Source organism: Ostrinia furnacalis, unplaced genomic scaffold, assembly GCF_004193835.3.
Source record: "Ostrinia furnacalis isolate ACB-3 unplaced genomic scaffold, ASM419383v2 OfSCF1431, whole genome shotgun sequence".
Classification (NCBI taxonomy): domain Eukaryota; kingdom Metazoa; phylum Arthropoda; class Insecta; order Lepidoptera; family Crambidae; genus Ostrinia; species Ostrinia furnacalis.
In genome coordinates, this window is record NW_021131670.1 from 267,905 (window position 1) to 291,872 (window position 23,968).

Here is a 23,968-nt window from a genome sequence, read left to right on the forward strand (position 1 = left end):
GATTTTGAATCTTACTGTAAAGATATAAAGCTAAACATAAAGGATATTGGACATTTTGTAAAAAGTTGATTTGTTGGGGACAAGGCTGATCTGCAAGTCAAAGGCTGGATATCCATATGGAAATTAAAAAGTAATTAGTAAAAACAATTGCCACATCATCACTTGAGTTCATTGTCGCAGGCAATCAATGAGCTGAATGATGTAGCTGACAATGTTAAGGGTTCTAATATGCTTCAGCATTATTATTTTACAAAATTAGATAGTAAAATATTTTTAACATTAATTACTTCATCTTTGCAATTTCCAGTATTGCTAGCCTACATAATATATTGAAAGGGTTCAAAAATACAAAATACATATTTTTAACCCACAGCAGAGGTGCGTGTTGTTGCGAACTGCCAGCAGGCTTTCAGATTTTGTGAAAATTTTGACATTATCACAAAAACAAAGCGTTGCACATTGCGTCGTTTCACTCCGAAACCAAAATACTTTGTTTGTCCAAAGATTTAAAATTATAAATGCAAATCCTTTGTGCAGGAGCGAGCGTGTTCTTGAATTTCAGGGCCTTTAGACTTTGCTATACATTGTATGTCGTGATCGCTTCGCCACCTGCCCGAGTTTTATAAACTCTACTTGTATGGAACTTTATCGAATCGAAATTGATTTCAAGTGTTTCTCTGTCCTTATATTGCAAGTTTTGGAAGGATTGCAAGGCCGTAGCTGCCTTTTGCTAACTTTCTATCCAGTGTATTTATTTTCAATGTTCTTAAAAGTTTTTCCCTGTTGTTAGCGTCCATACCAACATTGGTATCTTAATCACATAGCACCGCATTCGTGTCCCAATTCCAAACCAAACAATCGTTTATCCTCTTTTTACGTTCGCCGTTGGAAAGAAATGCAACACGTTGGGCCTTGCCTTGACCAATATGATTAGTGGTGGTGCGATAATAATCAATTTAATCATTGGGTGGCGCCATTTTTTGCTTCGCCATTTTGTCTGCCACCTTCGATGGCCAAAGTTCATCAACTATTTCTTGCAGTTCCTAATCTAATCAACTTATTCAATTTTCTGGGTCAATGATCTGAAGGTGAGTCTATTTTCAGTTGCCAACAAAAACGTTCGCGGAAAACACTGAAAGGCTACTTCGTGGTCTTAAGAAAATAATGAGTCACTGTTTAACGCCAACGTGCTTATGAAGATTTCTATTCTTCACTTAACTTATAAACGGGCTAGACATATTTTTTTCCTTAAGTTAAGTAACACTAGGCAAATCAATTTGGGGGCTTAGATTAATAAAACCTAGATGGATAGTCTTCATACAAACGCTTCGTCAAGAGTGAGGCAAAAATCTTATGTCATTAGTGTCAATTTTGTTGGGGAGTGTAGACAGTGAAGGCGATTTTCCCGAAAGTAGGGAATTTTTTAATACGTTTTTAATTATTTTATAATTAACGAAAACAAAACGCATCATGTACTTACTTATTTATTGAATTCAAAGTACCTACCTAATAACAATAAGATAAATCGACTTAAAAGTCTCGATTTCATAAAAAAGGAAGTGTATTTGTACGGCGAACAATTGGTAAATAAATTTTCTTCTTACTGGTATCATTCCCGTATTTAATTTTTGAAAGACAAATTCAAGCAAAATACGCGTCAAATTGTAGTACTTACTTATATGAAATGTAACACTGGTCACTTTCTTTCGTTTTTCTGATGTATTTTAGACACCCTCTCACAGCACAAACCGTTTTAATTAATTAAAATTCGTCGGACGTGTTTACCAATTTTTCACTTTGACAGTTCATGTGACGTTTACGTGTGAGCCGTGCCGGCTCCCTAAAAACTGCCTCACCTTTCGTGCACTGACTATCTATCTAGGTTTTATTAATCTAAGTTTGGGGGTTATACCTTTCATCTCTCTGACAATAGAATCAAAGAAGGCAGCTTATGTAATGTAAAATTGATTGTTTTGGAAAATCTCCATAGTTAACATGATGAATCTTCTGAATCCAAAGTTCACATTGATACTTTCTCGAAAATTCTCGTTAAGACCTCATGATCATTTATATCTTTAATGGGAAACCCATTAGATGCACCTGTATCAAAACAAAAATAATGATTTAACCTAACTGGTTCCGGGTACTTCAGTTACGTAAGCTACAGGTCTAAACATTCGTTGACAAAACGTTTGCGTTAGAAATTATCACGCGCATACACCAAACGCGTGTTACGCATGTCTGGTCAACTCACGCGCATGTAGGTCGACCATACTGCACCGCAAGTGACGTCCTAATTAGCGGTGCATAGAGTTTATTTTACACTGTAAGATAAAGTTAGACGATTAGATCTAATGAACTTGGTCGACTCCTCGTGGCAACATCACATTACATTTTAAACTAGTGGAAGAACACTATAATTTGAAACCATTATATGCTTGATAGACTGATTGTCCTATCCGGATTTACTATGTTTATATCACGTAGTCCATTGGAATTGTTTTGATAGTTCTAATTAAAATATTTGAATCTGTGCAAGATAATTCTGCTGACGGAAGGGACAACCCCACCGTCTTTAAAATTATCGTCGGATATCTAAGACATATCAAAGTTATTTTCTTTAAACTCTCTGTCTTTATATCCAAGTGATGTTTGTTCGGTGATTGGAGTAACAAGTCTTAAAATAACCGACTCATGAATTGGGTCACCGATGCGTTGCGTACGCGCACGCGCCACGAAACAACACACTTTTTGATCGCCTTTATAATCTAAATAAATCATTTATTATTAAAGCATTAAATTAAATTCATGTTTGCACAACAAAGTAGACAACAACTTTAGTGTGGTCTATTGTTGTTCAGAATTACTTTCATATTACAACTCTGCACAATTTTCCACTGAGTGTACCTTGATATGCCTTCGCGGTCTGTAATGTGTTTTATTATAAAAAAAAGTTGTAAATACCTAAGAAGAAATAAATTAATCCAAAGTGTCTAAATGGTATTATCCTGACAACATAAGGCTTATGCAACTTTCCTTTTTCCAGCTGGTCTAATAAATCTTCACAGATATTGCCCTATTTACCTCAGTTTTCCAGTACACGTAATGCTTGAAGGAAATCTGTACGAAATATTACTCTTCCCTTGAACTAGCTAGAAACAGAACATAATACTCACCACGTGATCTAATCATATCAAACCTTGACCTTGCTCCAAGATTAGTGTTCTTTTAACATCTGTTATGAAAATAAAATTATTCCCATATTGGACGCTGATTTCTCAATACCTTAACAGATTTTTTTACAGAAAATTTGTCATCACTTCAAAGTTAGTTTACAGATAAAAATTGATGTCGTGAACTAGCAATAGAAAAATCAGACCGCATAATCATAAACCCATGTGTTTTGCGCCTCCATTGAACTACATAACACATAAAAAGTACATTACACATTTCACCCATGCCCCTAGCTGTCTATGAATAAAAGTTCCATTTACTTAGAGAACGATTAGCTCAAGCCTTCCTCTCATGAAGAAGATCAACAGTTTTTTCTAACCTTGCACTTGATCATAACCCCATCCAATCGGTCCAGATGCAATATTTTTAATCATTTACTAAAATATCGTTCATATAACTTATGATCTTCAATGTCCAGAACTAAAATATCGTCAATTTAACTTTCAGATGGAGATCATGGGGCAGAGCGTATTCGAATTCAGCCACCCGTGTGACCATGATGAGGTGCGCGAAGCTTTACGCTCCAGCGGCAACGGCAGGAGGGAACTACTCCTGCGCCTGAAGTGTACATTGACTAGCAAGGGCAGGAACGTGCATCTGAAGTCTGCGTCTTACAAGGTACGTTTTAGTAAAAAAGTGGATGAAGATTTGTGCTTCAGTGTAAACGGCAGACAGAAGGGAACTGGTCTTGCGCCTGAAGTGTACACTGACGAGCAAGGGCAGGAAACTACTGCATCTCAAGTGTGCACTTGCCAACAAGGGCAGGAATGTTTATTTGAAGTCCTGCGTCTTACAAGGTACAACTTTGAACTCAGCATTGTTTTGTAACAATATGGGTTCCCGAAAACAGCGAAAACAACTCCTGCGTCTCATAAAATGCGCAGCTTTGTCCCAGGGTCAAAAGATTTCAATTCTGCTGCAAATAATTTTACGTAGTAAGTATTGCGAAAGTATTCGTGTAAAATAGTACCTATAAATAAACTACTAACAACAATTTGATTTAAATCAGATAGTTGTTTATCCGCATTTATAACCTCAATCCACTGTGACCCAATTTATATTCATTTAAATGAAGCAGATCAAGGTAAATATTTATGATAAATATTATATTGTAAAGGAATATTAACAAAGAAACTCTTAATTGCATCAATCAAGGGCATCAATAAATAACTTGAAATCTATTTCAATATGAAAGGTCTCTGAACATAATATTGCTCAGATCAAGCAGATTTTCTGTTGTGAAATCCCCATGTTCTCCAATTGAAATTTTTAACAGCTATGGTATTTTGATTCCAACTTAGTTAGACTCACTCATATCCTGTCCCATGCTGGTATTCTCATTCAGCTGCAGTTCATATTAACGCAGCTACTTCCATTTTCCTAAACTATCTGTCCCTCTCACTAGCACCATGGTTTTGCTATGAGTGAGAGAGATCCATAAATACAGAACCTATTAGGTGATCTGACGGAATAGCTCCCATTTTGACGGAATAGCACACACAGCTTTTTTAGAGAAAATGGCTCCTTATTACGTTAGTGGTTTTCACAGCCTTATCCTTCATCTTCCTGCCATTCTAATACGGATTTTCCAACCATGTAGTACGAGTGTATAAATTGACTGTGCCATTGTCACTGCTTGTTTTTGCATCATTTCGCAGTACGTGGTCTGCATAGTGACGAATAATGATTCAATGGGCTGATATCTACAATCGAAAAATCAGCATTTTACTTGAAATATGAGACTAGTAATTATGAGTATGGTTGCTTAGGAATACTTCATCTGTGATTCAATATTTATAACTGTCTAATAATGGATACCTGTTGTGACATAATTAAAGAAATGCAAGTGGGCACATTTAATTGAGTAATTTTATTAAGAACACGAACCTGCTGAAATTATAAGGTATGCGAATAATTTTGTGTGATTGTTTTGAATGGAATTTCACTTTTATCTTTATCCGGTGGTGACTAAATTGTGGTCTGATTTTTATACAGGATATTTTGACCCTCTGAAGGGAAAATAATATTATTCGCTGTACCTACTCGTTACAGGTTTATATTAATGTATAGCCATTCTAAATGCCAAGCGCGTATTTAATATGCTAAATAGTTGAAATAATAATTTTAAAGTATCCAAAGTATGTCATTTTTATCCCATTATAAAAGGCAAATTCCTAAGGGCGCTACAGTAAACCTCTGGCATAGTCTGATTGACTGTAAGTATGTAATTCTCCAATTTTTTTTCCGCAGGTGATCCACCTAACCGGCCACATGCTGACCCCAGACAGTAAGAGCAAGCAAGAAAACAACAACAACAATGAGAAAGACGAAGACAAAAAATCTCTGAAGACCGGCTCACTAGTAGCTGTGGGACGACCCATCCCTCACCCGGCCAATATCGAGATCCCTCTGGACAGCAAAACGTTCCTCTCGCGCCATAGCTTGGACATGAAGTTCACTTATACTTATACTGACGCGTAAGTATCCCATCCCATTATCTCGTTTTCGCGTAGGCAAATTGAAAGAGACAGCGAAAGTCAGTAGAAAAGTTTGTTTAAAATTATGTCTTAAATGTCACTTAAATATAGATGACCTACACTGAACTGTCCCACCAAACTCATTGACACCACCACCATCGTTCAACTATGAAGTTTCCAACATGGTGAAAATCAAATCGGAACCAGCGATCGGTATTTGACGGTGGCGCCCCCTGTCAATGTCACGGGTGGAACAGTTCAATGTATTGGGTCTTTAGTAGAATATTGACGTTAAACTGCCAGTAACAATGTTCCTAGATAACATGCAAATTATAGTAAAAAATTCTTCGAAACAATTTGAATAATAATTTCGATGAAGTTTCCCTCACAATATTTTATGGGATTCACAACTGTAACATAAAAATCTTATTTCTTCAACTACAAATTTTTAGTTACACAGAACACTGCACTGGCAGAACTAAGAGATTATTATAACCAAATGTAGCCAGAAAATTAACGAAATTTGTCTGTAATTAAATATTATTTTCTCGTTAAGAGGAATATAGTCATATCCCAAACATTATTTTGTTAGCACACAGACTTATACACGCTTCATGAAAGTTCTAATCTCGTGAGAACCAACAGCAAGCAAGCAAGGTTAGAAAAAGTGAAAAGTCGAGTTACCTCGCCAGTCCCAAAGATGGCGCTGTACAAAACAATCGCTTCTATTACCTTACCGAATTTGCTAGACGGCTTCAAATCCGCTCGCTAAGGCGGCGGCGTGTCCCTCGCAACCTACCGGGTTATATCAACAAAAATATCACCTTCAAATGTATTTTGTAGGTTAAACATGTAGTGATTTCGCGGCTTTGTACACAGTCATCGATAACTCTACAAGTGTCCCGTTCAGTTTTCAATAAAGTGCAGTGTTTTGTGTATTATTGTGTTTCAATCTAAGTGTTTTACCAGTGAATTAAGTGAAAGTTACAGTGGATTTGTTAGTGAGACTTTGTTATGGCGGGCGATTCAAACCCGGCTGATGTAAGTTGTTTTTGGGTGTTGAAAAATGTTTAATATTATGAATATTGATTATTTATTGTTGTTAGACGCGTTGCATTGATGAACTTTCGCGGTGATAGATTAATATGTGTAGGCGGTGGCGCTAAAGGCGATAGGTCATTCAAGGTTAACTATGTAGGTACTGCTAGGTACCGGTAAACATCACCCAAACAGGACATTCGCCTCTCGGTCACATTAGGGGTGACCTCTACAATCAGTAATGATTTTCCATTATGAAAATTAATTAAGTGTTTTATATGGAAAACGTTAAAAACGACCTTTGTGATACAGATAAAGCATGATAAGATGATAGATATCATAAAAAACAAATCCTGAAAAGTTAGTTCAAAATTATCTCATTTGTTTATTCAAGTATTCAAATAGGAAAAGAGACTGGCTCATTAAGTATTGATACTGAAGAAAAATACAACATTAAAAATATTAAAATTGAAAAAAAAACTGCAATAAAAAAAAAAAGTTTTGTACTAATAATATTTGTCCAAGAATTCGCATTTTCCAAATTTTGTAATGAGTTAAAGCCATAGAAAGAAGCTTACATGTTTCAAAATAATTACATTTACATAGTAAGTAGGTAAAGGCTTATCTCACTACTTACGGAATTATAAATCGATAAAATCGACATCATCATCTTTACTTTGGGCTGCACCCTTTCCATTATTTAGTCAACCATAAATTTACCACTGTTATCAATATGTCGTCAACGTACATTCTTTACAACTAATCATAAATCTTCTTTGTAAATTAATTATACTATTGTGGCAAACCCATTTCTGACACAAGCACATAGAAAAAAGTTATCAACATCATCATCATCATCATTTGTATCATCTCCATCAAAATCATTGTCATCATCAGTAGCAGCAGCCCGATGTATTATTAAACTCCTGGTCATTGACCTCTCGTCTCTTCGACCTGTCGCATCCACCACCTTTACATCAAACGTCGTCACTAGCGCGCGTTAAAAAATTTCATTAAATGTATGACGGATTGTACAGCGTCCCTAGCGGAAACTTTCAAGAACGAAAATTTTCATATATTTTTAACGCGCTCCCTAGTAAGGACAAACTAAACTAAATCACACTTAGCCCCTTGGGGGCTTAGTGTGAGGTTATATCAAACGTATTCGATATCGAGTGTGTCAACAAATCTATGAAGATTTTAGTTCTTGAGAGTATCTGCTAGGGACGCTGTACAATCCGTCATACGTTTAATGCTGCTTACAACCTTTTGCACTCCAACTATTGGCGTTTTCCTAGCTGGAAGGCATTCCCCCGCTATCCTATCATTATAATAACAATTATTGACAGTAAAATATTATTTTTTTACAGCCTGAAGAATACTCTGGGATTCGAGCCAGACGAACTGGTCGGCCGGAACCTGTACGAGTATCATCATGCTGCCGACAGCGCTGCTTTGGCCCAGAACTTCAAGTCATGTAAGTGTTTACACCTTTTTATTACTGTCTGCTGAGTATTAAACAGTTAAGAAATGTTTTGGACATCATAAAATACAAATTGATGAATTGTCAGCGTTACATTATGGTTCATGTTGAAGGAAAAAACAATAAAAACCGCATCTCTCAAGGGGTTAAATTAGCACTACCCAAACCTTGCGTGCAAATATGATCGCCAAATTGATGAGTCATCTAAGAGGGTTTTATTAGCCAAAAAATACACGAAGCTTTATATCGGCAACTTTCGTGACTAAATTACAGCCGTTAGTTTCACAACTTTACCATGCTTTTTCTAGCATTTCGGTCAGCGCCCTCTGTTCAAAGTTGGTCCTATTACAACGTGTGATGCGCCAGCCATCTAGCGATTATTTTTATGTTGGTAAGAATCAAACGTACTGACGCGAGAGGGCAGCACTGTACGGTTAATTATCTGTCTGCTAGTCAGTCTAGCCGGCTGGCTAGCTAGGTAGTTTTGTTGAACAAACAACAGCTTTATGTTAAACGTAACAAAAAAATACATAAAAGAGAAGTTATACAGCCCTGTGCGTCTTAGCAACCACGAAATAAATAATTATTTATTCAATGACTCCGTAATGAAACATTGTCTGAATGACCTTAATTTGCATACAAAATCTTCACAAACGGCGTTTACAACTCATTAAAATGTTTCAGCAAATCGCTAGTGTAAATTACCCCATTATACAAATAAATTTTCTTTGACAGGCCCGTATAATTCGCGCATGAGAACCACAATAGCCAATTTGGCTCAAGTTTAAAATACTTTTATTCCATAAATAATACATGTTACCTCTTTAACTATCGTCCAAATGCTTTATTTGCAGTCACGGGACTATTTTAACATAGTTGGCTTGCCGCCATGTTTCGCTTGTTGACTGTCACAGAATATACTTTTTTCGTCACTATAACGATGCGTTACAACGTTGTGTACTTAACATCACGTGATTAATGATCTTAAAATGTTGCTATTGCTATTTCACTTGCATTAGTAATTGTCATAAATTCTCGTGAGTCCGCTTGCATCAAAATATTATTGTGGAAAAAAAACCACTATGTCCGTCTGTTACCTTTTCAACGTGATTAGATTTGGCTTTGTTTGTTTGATTTCTTAAGAAAAAGCTGTGTGTCACTTTAATCTTTAACATAAATTATCAGAGTCGATTTTTCTTACAAGAGATCGCAGTCTGACTGAATCAATACGATCACGCCTCTAGCAATAAGATAAAGTTAATTTTGAAAAATGGAAGACCAATTTCTTCGTTTATTTTATTTTCAGCCTAAAAAGAGAACAAAGTAATAAATAAAAAATACGTTTTCTTTTAAATTGTCACGCTATTATAATTCCAAAGGTGGAAGGTCTAGTATATGCTTTGGTTTTAAATAATCCAATCCAATTTTAGTCAATAACTAAAATATTTTTTAAATCATAAAATCGTTTCTTTGACCTTTCGATCTCGTTCCGTAAACAAAATGTACTTATATAGGTACCTAGGTTACGCTTATCTTCAGTAAACAGACTTCAGACAGTTTATCAAAACATTTTTTACTCTGTAGGTCAACACGTGACATTACTCTAATGACGTCATCCCATGACCTCGACCCTTGTGCGTGCTGGTACCTATAGACGTATGCCATAATAATAGTATCCACTAAAAACTATTTTTATCGACAAATTACTTTTTACTGCACAGCTATCTTTATCGCCTTGTTATTAACGATAATCGTCTAATGTTTGCCAGAAGACGTTGAAGGATTGGTCTTTTGAAAAATAAAACACTTTATTCATTGTATCAATCGTTCTTGATCGTCGTATATCTGTTTTTGTACTGACCTACCCCTAAGTAGGTAAAATATGCGTTTAGAAAATCTTAATTTATTTTCATTTATCACGTGCACTCGAATCGCTGGCGCTAAGATTATTTTTACCCTAGTGACATGTGGGTTGATCAGAAAATAAAATGTTTAAATTCAACCAATTTTTGTGGGACTGCCAAGAATTGTGTTTATCACAATCTCCAATAGGTTCTCTTCCTTCAGATTTACACTCGAATTTATTTATTCGATTGACGTAATCAAATTTCCTCGTTCCTCAATAGTTGGGCTCACAAGACAAGCTTGACATCTGCTCGCTCGCACACTCATTCTGCTTTTGTGTGAGCAGGATGACAAGCTTGGCTCGCGAGCCTATGCGCCCGGTGTGGACGCAGCTTATGAGGTTCGCGACGGTAGATGACGTTTTCTTACTACCTTCATCTGTTTCTGTCGTCTGCTTGGCGGAGCGCGGTGTCAATTTTGACGCAAATCGCTCACAGTCTGGAACATTTTGCAGATAAAAATTGCCTCTCACATCTAATCATTTGGATGAATAACTCAGAGATAAAAGCGCTTGATGCTTTATAATTTTCTGATACTGCTAGTGATTATTTTGGTTAATATTCTTACCATGAATGGTTGGCAATTACAAGGAATAACAAAAAAAATATTGCGTTAATTACAAGGCCACAAATTTATCATTGAGGGGACAATTAAATCATTGAGGAAGGTAAACAATCAAACAAATCTTATTTATGATACTATGTACAATATTTGGTGTCTGTATAAGCTTTGTTCAGTCTAATTTTAGCTATTGAGCGTGACTTGTGTTTTCTACGATGACCATAACATTGGCACCTATCCTTGATATCAAAATTTCGATTCAGTAAATTCATGACCGTGACTATGTATTTCATTTTATCATAATTAGCTGCCAGTGATGACTTACATACTATACTACATACAAGCCAATTTGTGTCACTATTGTGTCTCGTTTGTACGAGTATAAGTGTTAACACTGTCCTACCTACCGCTCCTTATGTTCTATTTCTATAAACTAGAACGAAAGATCATTTAGCGTGTCCATAACTCTAGTGCCAATTTCCTCAAGGAACGTTAACGTTTATTCAGTGTTGGCAATAAAGCCTACATCACCGTGACTTTACAAATTCCGTCCATTTCACGGTCGTTACCCTAATATCACTCTAAATGTAAACTCGGGATAAACTTAACAAATCTAAATCAGAATAACTGGAAGAACGACTGGACGGTGAGAAATACTACGGCCGATTTATTATCTGTATTTACAATGTAGAACAAAAGTTACTCTAGCGCCTATTTTCTTAAGGAACCGTGACTTTACAAATTCTCTCCATTTGAGGTTCGTTACACTGATATTGCTCTAAATATAAATTCGGGGTAAACTAAGAAGTAGATCTTCTACTTAAATTGGAATAACGAGAAGAGCGATTTAATGGTTAATATAACTATAGGGTCAGCCGGTAGTTTCTCTGTACAATGTTGAATAAAAGTTACTCTACCACCTGGTTTTCTTATTTCGTATTTTCGCCATAAACGTCTTCGAAGCTATAAGGCTCGTGTCTTCCGAAGAATGGAATTATAGTTCTTATGATAAGGCTGCAAAAGGCAACAATGCTAAGTCCTACAAACTAGCAATAAATATATAGGAATAGCTTAACCTCTGTTTGAAGAGATTTAAGTGTTAACTGATTAGCGTATTGATGTTTTGTACGCAAGAAAAAGAAAAAAGGTACAATTGAAACGCCAATGAAAAAAGAAAAGCTCTGCGAGAATGGCAAATCAAACGGACAAAAGAAAAGACTCATTGAAAGAATGTCTTTGCCCTTTCCGTTTTTCAATCCGACTGATTACAACACCGATATTAATGGTTACTACACTGTCGAGTATTAAAGGGCCTCTGATTAAATTGTCCTTGTTATGCGAACGTCGTAAGATTATAATGTTACTTGTGACTTTATGATCAGGTTAAGTGGAGTTAGAGATATTAGGATAGTTTCGCTAAAGTGAATTATGATATCACAAAGTGAAACAGGTCGAAGATTAGCAAATATTGCTGAGTTCACCATATAAATAATGCTAATGTAAGTATGATATGACTCAATTGGTTTGTCAGATTTACTTATGAACTGAAGATTAAAATCATAATAATGCTGTATACCTATATAAAAAAAATAGGACAAAGTCACAAGGTCAGTTCTCCTTAATACTGCTGATAACGAAGACATATTCGTCAGCTCCAAGAATTTATTGTTCCACGGCCAATTTGTAACAATTCAGTAACAGGCATTTCATAGCAGTTACAACCGGTACAAAGAGGCGTGGAGAGGCGCGTGGCCCGAATATCAAAATAAATAGCCTTTTGGGTTAATAGGGAAAAATGCCCCGAGTGCGTTACGCAACATTTAGGGCGACATTAGGGTGACGACCGTGGGAAGGACGGAATTTGTAAAGTCACGGTGACGTAGGCTTTATTGCCAGCACTGAATAAACATTAAGGTTCCTTAAGAAAGTAGGCGCTAGAGTAACTTTTGTTCCACGTTGTACAGGCGATTAGCTGTAGTTCTTATCATCCAATCCTTTTCTAGTTAATCTAACTTAGGTTCGCTGATTTGTTAGTTTAATAAGAGTTTACATTTAGGGCGATATTATGATAAAGATTGCGGAAAGGATGGAATTAAAGTCATGGTGATGTAGGTCTTAAAATGGCAGTACTGACCTTAAGGTTTCTCAAAAATAGGAACTATTTAGATTTACACTAACCTTTAGTTGACTTTAATAGACAGCGCGTAAACAAAAGCCCTTTTCCGAACGTCCTGAAACACTGTAACTGTATAGTGCGTAAGGGTCGAGTTTGTAAACTTTTAATTAGTGAATTCATGCATAGTATAGGTGTACCAGAATCGTATCTGTAAATGTGTGCTAAATTAAGTCTAGAAGCCAAATATTTCATAAACATTTTCAATTTTCAAAACTTTTTTATTATATAAAATCTAGAATTGATATAATAATCAAATATGAATTTAGATAATGTACCTTCTCTCATTACATTTCAGAATTGAATTTATGCTTGAATTTAAGACTGAAAACCAGACTTAAACCCAAGTGTAGATGAAATCCTAAGCATCTTTTAGAATACAGGCTTTTGTGTAAAATTAATAACCTCGTAAAAGTTAATTTTGAATTAAATTTACGTTGAAAGAAATAAATTTATGGCCGCTATAAAATGAAAATCACGATGTCTTTCGTGCATTAAAAATTAAGAACTTCGGAAAATTAGGTTTTTGTTCTTGCGTTTAATTATACATAAACATTCTACGTCTCGCAAAAAATATCAAATAACATTTTGTCATAAAAATGATTTATTAACCAATCAAAATCTTGAGTCTTCCGTTCCTATACGGGCTTTAGAGTTTATCCAAATTATGATCTACGTTCTTGTCAATTTTCCGCCGAGAAAATTCAATTTTTCTCTCTTGTTACCGTAGGATTACGTATTAATGACGTGCATGTGTTTGTCAGTTGTACGTCAACACGTCATGTGTTGTCACGTTTACGTTTTTCTATTGTTTAACATGATTGTTGAGTGAAAAATTATGTATTCTTGACTAAAGTGGTATATTTTAATTAACCGAGGTTCTAGTATATTACTTATTCTGTGGTTCTAGTAAATTGAGTGGTAAGAATGTGTGTTTTTAGATTAGCTAAGTGAAAACGTAGCCATTTTGATTTTGTTAGTCGTACGTAAGTCGTAGTACGGAGGTCCAAGTGAAAGAAAAGAATGAATGTCTTTATTTGGGGCTACTAAACCTACATACTACGATTGCTGTACAAATATCGTAGACTACGGTTATCCAAATATCGTAGTCTACGGCTATCCAAATATCGTAGTCGCAGACTACGACGTAGACGGTGATTGGTTTTGACCTTCGCTTGCTACTGTTTACGCGTGAAAATAGGCAATCTTCTTGTAAATAAGGCAACTTTTCATTTTAAGTAAGAGGAGAGTCAAGGTTTTATTGTAGTCTACATTACTTTAGGTAGGTACTACATAATCGATATAAAAATTGTTGTTAAGTAATGTGTTGTTAAACCAATGAATGAATTAATAATCTGTTCATTAGTTATTCTACTACATTAGTTGCAATATGAAATTATCTGAAATCGTAACTCTATTTTTTAACTAGTACACTGCTCCCAAATGAGAATCCAATTTTCTAGAATTTCATCGTGTATGTAAATGAACTTAGTAAATGGTAGTAAACTTGTGCGCCTGACGACTGCATAAATTACTTATTTACTGAATCCCAAATGATTTATATTCAGACATAACCATCCAGCAAAAACATTTTGGCAGGGGACAATACTTTCAGTCGGTTGACGTGTGCATAAATTATACTTGTGAAACAAAACATGATTTTAAAATGAGACACCGGGGGATATTGTGTATATTTTTGGCTTGGCCTAGCCGCAGACTTTTTGTCGGCCGATAGTTGGTTCGGCGGGGTGTTCATTAGTATGGACATTATTATATGAAAGTGAGCATATTGGTGTCGGCCGATTCTTCATACAAATTAGAATCGGGTACAAATTAGTAGTCCGCGGGAAGTCTTGGCCTAGGCGCAGACCACCGACTTTTAGTTGGCTGATAGTTGGCACCAATATCAATTTGTATGAAGAATCGGCCTATACCAAATCGGTGTAATGTGCGCACTTTCATACATCTCCATACTGATTAACAGCCCGACTCCAACTATCGGCCAATTAAAAATCTGTAGTCTGCAGGAAGTCTTATACGTAAAATTGTTACGTTAGATATTTTTTGAATGTAATAACTGTATATTTAAGTAAAGTATGGCGGCAATAGATCAGCGATTACGATGTCGGTTTTGCCGATTCGGAAGTCGTTAGCTGGAATCCCGTCGGTCGCTGAGTTATCGTGGCGAACCCACTCCATCCATGTATAATATTAGTTTACTTAGAGGGGTTAACAATAATATTTAGTAACTATTGTATTCCATCAGAAATTACTAGTGATCCTTTAAAATACTTATTTTTACTAGAGTGGCTTTTATAGTTTTTTCTGTAGTCGTAAAAATTAGTAACTATTGTATTCCATCAGAAATTACTAGTGATCCTTTAAAATACTTATTTTTACTAGAGTGGCTTTTATAGTTTTATCCCATTTTGTTAAGGCTCCTGTTTCCATACGGTTATGGTTAAGTACGGCCAGCCTCACGTCATTCTACAGCCAATTACTAACTCAATTGATTTTAAACCTTATTTTAAAGGTGTAAAGTTCAAATTCCGTTGAACATTTCCCTTTATTTGGTAAGTTGACCTACTGGCGACGGTTCGTCTCAGTTCTTGTATTACGGTCATCCCCATAGTTTGCAGGTTATGAGGTTACAAAGGGTCATTGGCGGGCTTATGAACTTTTGTGACGTAATATAAAGAAGGTCTTAGCTTTTATGTCCTGGTTTAGTCTAATCCAAGGANTTTACCAAGGAACTAAGTTTCTTCCGGCACCATGTTGTCCCGAAATTGTTGTCTCAGCAGCCCATGTTGTTCCGAAGTGGTGCTAGCAAACTATATTAAGGACGTGTTTTGAAAAGGGTCTACATATTAAATTAAGGAATGTGTTCAGTATTGACTGCCAGTAAAATAACGATTGTCGAAAAACGTATTTTCACTTGTACCGTCAGCTCATAAAGTTTCAAACTGAAATTGTGGAATCCCTCTGAGTGTTGTTTGCTTTTGTACAGTCGACAGCACATTAGACCATACATTTTGGTTGCAAAATAGCACCTATTTCAACGACATAAGATGCGGCTGTATTTACCTTGATGTGCTGTCTGTACGAGGAGTAATCAGCAACTTTGGCGCTAGATTTTTCACGAGCACACACGAACTTTGAGGACGATAAAATGTGTGCTAAACTAATCGTAATGTTTGAGTTTGTGGCCAGCTTGCGGGTATGTGGTTACACCACACTTACATTGTACGTTTATAACATTTGTTTTCGTAGTAATACGACTTGAAATTGAATTAGAAACGAATTCACGAAAAGTGTTTAACTACCAAAAACAAACATTAGTAAGATGGTTTTTAATAAGTACGAGTAACCCCCTGGTTTGTGAATTGAGATAACGTTAACCGTGCTTAATTTCTACTCTTCATACTAAATTGATACTTAGTGGAAAATGAGTACGCTCAAATTAAAATACACGTTTTCTTTCTGTCTCTAGGCTCACCTAGTTCACCCCTACCGCATTATTTAAAAACTTAATAGTTGTCTTAAAACTCGGTACTGAAATCGTTATCGCCAGATTATCGCAATAAACTCGTCTCCCATTTTACGGTTGCACGAAAGCCAATCGATTGCTTCCCGCGTTTTGGCGTCGTAAACGTAACGACAGCTTGACAGTCACGTCTGTCGGCATCGTTTCTATCTTTACGATGTGAATTGCCTAAGATTTGTAGTTTATACCGAAGTATAGGGCCGCAAAGATGGCACCTTAGGCTGGGTTGCACCATCTTACTTTGATTTAACAAACGTGAAAAATCTGTCAAACTCTATACAAAAAAAACCGCTTCATGATGAAGTTAAGTTAACGTAAATTATTACTGAATACTAGTAATCATTCATCATCATTTTAGCCACAAGACGTCCTCTGCTGAACATAGGCAGGCATTCCCCAATGACTTCCAGATTGGCCGGTTAGTAGCGTCCTAACGTCTAGCGCCCTCCTAAATAGGTACTCGCAAAAGTTTAAATATCCCTTAACGTTTAACACTGCGTTATCTTTTTTTTGTGAATATAAATGTATTATACTATAAATACAGGGTCCTTCTAAACTAGCTACATTCCTTTTAATGGGGGCATCTATACGGTACACTGAACAAGTTCACCAAATTTGAGTATGTGTTTTATAATGATTTTACAAAGTTACATTTTCTAACAAANAAATATATCCACTTTACTTTATGTATCCATTTTACACACATGCTGTAAAATGAGGTTCTCTGATACTAAGGGTTTTAACTCTTTTGTAAATAAATTAGAAGCAGCGGTGGTTGGCACGTGTAAGTGCCCCAAAAAGAGCCACATAAAAATTAGATTGAATTAAGCCCTTTTTACCCCACTACGCCAGAAGGAGGTTAATTTTCTCATTACATATACAGGGTGGAATTTTGTAATGCCACCTGGAGGGAAAGTACCCTTAATACTGTAGATAGAACATTTTTCTCAAAGAAAACATTCATTTATTTTTGAAAAGAAAAAGAACTGCATTCATAGATTTTCGAAAATTTTTCGATATTTACCTCATACCATACAATTTTCTGTAAATTATTACATTAATTTAAGATTTCATGGTTTTCCTTACATTTGATTTATCAAGTTTGTATGAAAGATTTCATCCCTATATTTAACCCTAACGATCGATGCAATAAAAATACAGGGTGTAATTTTTAACATATTTTAGTTGGTTCGATTCCCGGGTGTAGCAAGCAAATTTTTGGAAATCTTTGAATGCAGTTCTGTTTCTTTAAAAAAATAAAGGAATGTTTTCTTTGAGTAAAAATTTATATCTACAGTATTAATAGTACTTTCCCTTCAGGTGGCATTACGAAATTCCACCCTGTATATGTCTACGAGATCCTAAATGTGCTGTCTTATGAAGTATTATTATGTATTGTTTTTTATCAAACACGCACGTAGACCGTGATATTTATTTATCAGCGTAATGATTATCCATTAAATAATTGCAATTATCATACCAAAGATTAACATCACACGATGAATTATCGTTCATTGATTATGACTGAACTCGAAACTATGCAAAACTGTTTGGTAACTTCTATCAAGAGATAACTAACTATCTATTGAGAGAACAAATATTCATTATTAAGACAATAGTTATGCAATACGATAATAATGGTACAGATATTGAACCAGAAAGCCTTTGCAAAATAAACTTTGTTTCCAAGGAAGGAGGGTCTTTCAAATATTCATGGTACATTACTCGTATATCATCACGAATACAAAGCAAACACAAACCTAAATCACGACGCCACAGAAGATAAAGGAGGGATACAAAATAAATATCATAACCAAAATAATTTTGCGTAAACGCCTGAAGATTTTTTACACAGATGTTTTAGTAGAAACCGATACTTACATAAGGACTTGTTCCCACGAAGACTTCTCAACAGGAACTGTTTTTCGCAGGGTCCCGTTTAGTAGATTGCAGTGTCAGAATTTATAACTGTGCCCTTAACGAGATATTTTTTAAGACGAAGATGGGATAAGATAAGAATCTCAGCTGAATAACTGAACTATAAATAGTATTTCTGAATATTACATCTAATATTCCATAACCATAGCTCACATTGATATAACGTTACGGTAAGGGTTTCAGTTTCAGCCACCTGCGGTCCACATCCATAAAATTTTCATACGGCGCAGAAGAGTGGCCGGCTTAGCAAAATTAAATTAACTGTCACCCACCAAAATGGCCTTCTAGCTAATTTTACACGGAACAATGAAAAATTTCATAATTTTAATCCTGAATTGAAACTTTGATACTTCTACAAAATTCATGCTTTATCATTCGGGGATTTAAACAGTGTGGATTGTTGTTTCGTTTCTTGGTTTATTTATGAAGTCTGTCAATTCCGTTACTTTTACTAACGTAAAAAGCTATTTTTCTTCTTATGTATTGCGTCCTTTTCTACGAAAAATGTACAATCTTCATTCTGTTCAGAAATCATAGATTTTTATACTATCTGGATCTCAGATCATANGCTAAGACCATTGACGTAAAAATATGCTAATACCAGACTTGTTGGAGTACTATGTAGTGTTGACGTGCGCATAATGTGTACTATGAATAGATACTATACAGGTGTCAAGGATATGTTGCTAACCGCTAAAAAAACAAAGTTCATGCGTTTGTCATGAAAACCTATGAATATAAAATTACCTAGCCTATGAAATGTCGACTGATGCTGACCCACCTCGTATTTTATGTAAATAAGTACTCTAAGTGAACTCTTACATAAGTACATTGAGGTATAGAAAAAGAAGGGAAAAGTGCTTTCGGCTTTCATTTCCGGGAAACAGACTAATGACTTCGGAAAAAGGTTTGAATGAATTCACAGTTTTTGCCAGAGAGACACTTACCTCGTGAAATAAAATCAACACTCGCTTTAAAAGTTCTAAAATTAAAGGAGACCCTTAAACTATTGTCACACTTTAACTGTTCAGCCCAAAATATCTGCGTTATTTTTGCTCTCACTCGAGTGCGTAATAAAAAAATATTATCGCACACAGCACGCCTTTTTGTGACGTAAACGAGTGATCGAAAGAATATTGCGTTATGTTTAGATAAAAGAAAATTTTGGTGTTTGCGAATTTACACGTAAAAAACATGGCACCTTGGACCCACATCACAATAATGTTTGCGTCAACAAAATATTCCAGCGTCGTTTTTAACGTAAAGTTTGCGATAGTTGTCTATACTTCTACGAAAACACGACCCTTGCAATGAAACTTTGATTGAAATGGTAATTTCGAAGGTAGCCGGTAGACGGTAGCCGGATAGAAACTAATGTAACAGTGAACCTGTTACATTAGTTTCTATCACTGCTCTACTAAGTTCGTCGTCCCGTGAGTGAAATACTGAAGCAAATAAATAATAAATGATTCACTGATGCTATGTTTCTCATGCATGATCATACAAGCCACTGCTCGTGGTTTTGGTTGATTACAGAAAGACTTCATCCAGCATCTTAAACAAGGTCTTAACACTCTCTACTTACATTTTAATTTCCATTTGTGTTTGTGCGTTCAACGACCATAGAGCATGTTATGTAACTATGATGTTTCTTCTCCATAGTAACATGCTTATGCACAGACGTGTCGTGTACACATAGTTACTTACCTAGGAAAATATTTCCGTATATTCTTCGTAGTTTTACTGCTCTTCTGAAAACAAATTGTCTTTCGCCTGCAACGGTGCGGATTGGGGTGTTAATAATGGAGTCGTCAGTTCGAAATCATTTGTGCGCTTGGCCTTAAATCTATAAGATAATTCGGCTACGGCTTATCAAGTATAATACCCACCAGGATTGTTACAGCCCACACGTTATGAGAAGAAGAATTGATTCTGTCTGAGACTACTCACTCACGTAATATTCTAAGTTAGAATCTCAAAGCGTCTTTGATCGCTTTTATTTCAGCTGCCGGCGAAGAATCGCAAAATTACTTTACCCCTTTTTTCTACTTTTTTCTACCGTCGACTTCAAAGCGAGCTACTTACGTTGTGTAATGTACCGTGACCAGAATCCTGAAAGTTTAGTTTCATTTTAAAATCCAATTTTTTATCCTTTTTTTTACAAAGTGTCTTGTTTGTTCTGCGTGCCAAATTGGCACAATGTATGTTTTCTGTATTTTAATAAGATTAATAAGACGTCAACTGTGAAATCTTGTAGCACATAAATATTTTTTTGAAGTTGAGTTAGGTTAGTTTAGCATAATCGGTACCCATTTATTAAATAACCAGATAAATGATGAGCATTTTTTATTAAAAATCTGTCAAATTTTCGCATACTTACTTTATTCACTCTAGAAGTAATACAAAAATTTTCTACTCTCTTCTTGCTAAACTTCATGATTATTTTATGTTGATAGCATATCTTAAAAATTTTGATGACAGCGAATAGAATTCCTGTTTTCATTTTAGACGGGACGACGGACGATACATTTGATTACTAATTTATACATTAGCTAATTTCCATTGACGTTAATGTTGATTGGGTCATGGTGTGAGATCTAAAACAGTGTCTTCAATTGTCGGTAAATTATCATGCGGTCCCCGAGTGATGGCTACCGAATAGCAATATAAGCACGTGCTCGCACACACGTTACCTAACCGAAACTGGCACGCGCCGATTTTCACTTGTTTTATCATCTGTTATCTTCGCTTTCTTTTGGTTTTTTTTTTACATTTTTTTATGGTAATATCCTGTAGACAGGACGTTTTCCTTAGGGAAGTTTTCATTTCAATTTTTTTTACAGAGCTCTGTTGATCCTTAGTATTTTTCGGAGTATCGTTCAACTTCTTTGCGATTTTTGTTTTACTCGTAGTTAGCAACGTGTTTGTGTTGATTTGTCTTGATAATACACCATTATTTCTATTGAGTACCTACGCACTTACTGATAGTATAATTTTATTTAACAACTTCCCGTCAATAAACACGGACGAAAAAGTGGCACGCACCGATCACGACTCCATTCTACCTTGAACTTGAACGCAGCACTGAAATAAGCGCGCGTGTGAGTCACTCGCAAAACATTTTTATTTCACTTCGCTCTCGGCGCCAACTCGTAACTGTATCAATGCGGTAAACACACTGTAATTATAATTATGCGATGACAGTTAATTGGGACAAATAAAAGTTTCCGTCAGCCGAAAGTGTCCGGTTGCCACTGGATTGGTCATTACGCGGTCGATGAAGCGTTTCATTATGACAGTAAGTTACATTAATAACATGGAATTGGATTAAAATCATGCCCCAATTAGGTTTAGTACATAATATGACGCTAGACTCTCCAGTCAATTGAGGCATTTTTAGGTACGTCTGTTTTTGATAGTCAACTGACCGAAAGATTTATTAACCATTCATTCAAATCAAATTAATGAATGTAATTAAATAGATTTCGCACATAATTTAATGTCGTCTTTTCATGAACTTATCCAATGGTTGTTGTGAATAGTGTTTGGCGATGAAAATTAACTTCTTGAAATTCCGTGAAATTCTCTACTGTTAGTAGGCAAGGGCGAAAACCAATTTGTCCCTTCGAAGTTATTCAAATTTACCCGCGCTGACGGAAAGTCCCTTACACAGAGTATAAAGTCAGGAGCCGAGAAAAACGTATTACGATGTGACGCAAAATTCAATTTGATAGGCTCCGACACGCCGAAATGGATAAGTTTTCGCCACAAAGTTTCCCGGCCCGGTAGTATATCGACGTTGGCATCCGAACAGCTGTCAAGCGAAAACATCTCTAGTATGAGAAGCTAGACCTTCGGGCAACGCAGGCAGGTCGAGGCGGCGACCAAAATATCATTATACGTAACGACTATTCGTAAACTAACTCTGCAATTTTCCATGTGACTGCGACAGTAATATGTATAATATAAAACTTTCTGTCAAGAGAATACGTATTTTAGGCGTGATGGACGTGATTTATTAGTTCCTGAGAAAAGTGGATCTAAAAGTAGCTTAGAAAAACAAACGGAGCATACGGGATGATTTGAAATAATTATTACTTATTACTAATCGAAATAATGTCTCATTAAACTAGTCATTTTATGAAAAATCGCCATCACGTCATAGTTTCCAGTCATCCACTGTAAGAGCACAACTGTTCAAATTCATCAGAGGCAAATGAAGCATTTGGCCCGGGTTGAGGATTATGAAAAATACATGAACAATTTTTTTTACTGTCAGATCAGAGTCCCCAATTTGAACTGTGGTAAGAGGTGAGAATTTATAGCATAAATTCCGAGAAATATGAATATTTTGGGCAAAACTTGAACTTGTTGAACTGCTCTTAATGTATTAAATATAAAGATCTCGACCCAATATTCCAACTTGAAGGCCGTAAAATTTCCCTGATATTTGAATAAACGTGGGTTCGCGCGTGGAAGTTATTAAACTTTATACGGATACCAATATTGTAGAGCGTGTCGAATATGAAGCAAGGCTGTGTTGCTGCATGGAATTCCAACACCCTGTACCGATAACGGTTTATGGTGTCGGTTTCCTTCAAGCTGTAATTTATGTCTACGATGCCGATTTAATTTTACGTTCATATTTTGATGTTTATCACGTCAATACAACATAAACGGTATGAATAAATAACAAGTGTGATCCACTATAAACGAGTATGCTACTGTTAAAGTACCTACTATCTAAAATAAAATCAACACCTAACGATATGCACTAAAAGCAAATAGTGCATAACCTTCTAGTGCTTCTAGCTTCTAGTTTGATTCTTCGTTGGTACATAATCTTATGCCATCTAATATTCTACGTGATCCGTGTCTTCGTAAGCTACCAATCGAGTCCCATTGGAGTATTCGAATTCATTTTATTTTAGTTAAAATAATAAAATAAATAAAACCTATTCGGCCTTATATCATTTGAAATACAAAGTAATATTGTCGAACCAATAGACTTACATTAGACAACTTCCAAAGGTAAAATGGTAATCCCATTTGCTAGTGAAACATGTCTTTCATATAATTTGGAATCGAAAAACAATACCAATTACGTAGTTGGTAACAAGCTGGCTAATATAACGTTAAAAATAGAAATAAAAACTTGCGAATTCGTGGGTAGTAAAAAGCCGATGGATAATGATCTTCTAATCCGGAATCTCGGCAAATTACTGGAATTTCCAAGATCCCGGCAAGAAATGCGAGGATTATGTATAGAAAGCCTTTCATTTTCCCTTCTACTGCCTCCGCATCTCAATTTGTCTCGACAAATTTATTCTTAAACGCCTGGAATAAAGATAGCCTCTTACTTATGTATTCACCTTCACGTGCACTCAAATTCAACCGATAATCTCTCGACATTGATATTTTACGTTCCATTTAAATCTCCTATCTTTTTCAGCAAGACACTTTCTCATTTCGACACAAAACCTCTCGTTTCTGCCCAATATGATATCATGATTTTATCAATTCCATTGTTAGCTATGTCAGAAGATCGGTAATTTTGGCAGGAACCCTTGTCTCTGTCGCCGATATCAATACCCGTATTACGCTTACAGTAACAT

General features: G+C 35.7%; 1 protein-coding gene across 4 annotated transcripts in view; it reads left to right on the forward strand.

The window, feature by feature from the left end:
- The window catches only part of LOC114352715 (hypoxia-inducible factor 1-alpha), a 112,340-nt gene that overhangs the window by 34,502 nt on the left and 53,870 nt on the right, over window positions 1-23,968 (forward strand). For all 4 annotated transcript variants that reach the window (XM_028304393.1, XM_028304390.1, XM_028304391.1 and 1 more), the window contains 3 exons: window positions 3,682-3,852; window positions 5,485-5,711; window positions 8,120-8,226. In XM_028304393.1, the coding sequence (XP_028160194.1) occupies window positions 3,682-3,852; window positions 5,485-5,711; window positions 8,120-8,226 (505 nt within the window). The remainder of the gene's footprint in view (window positions 1-3,681; window positions 3,853-5,484; window positions 5,712-8,119; window positions 8,227-23,968) is intronic.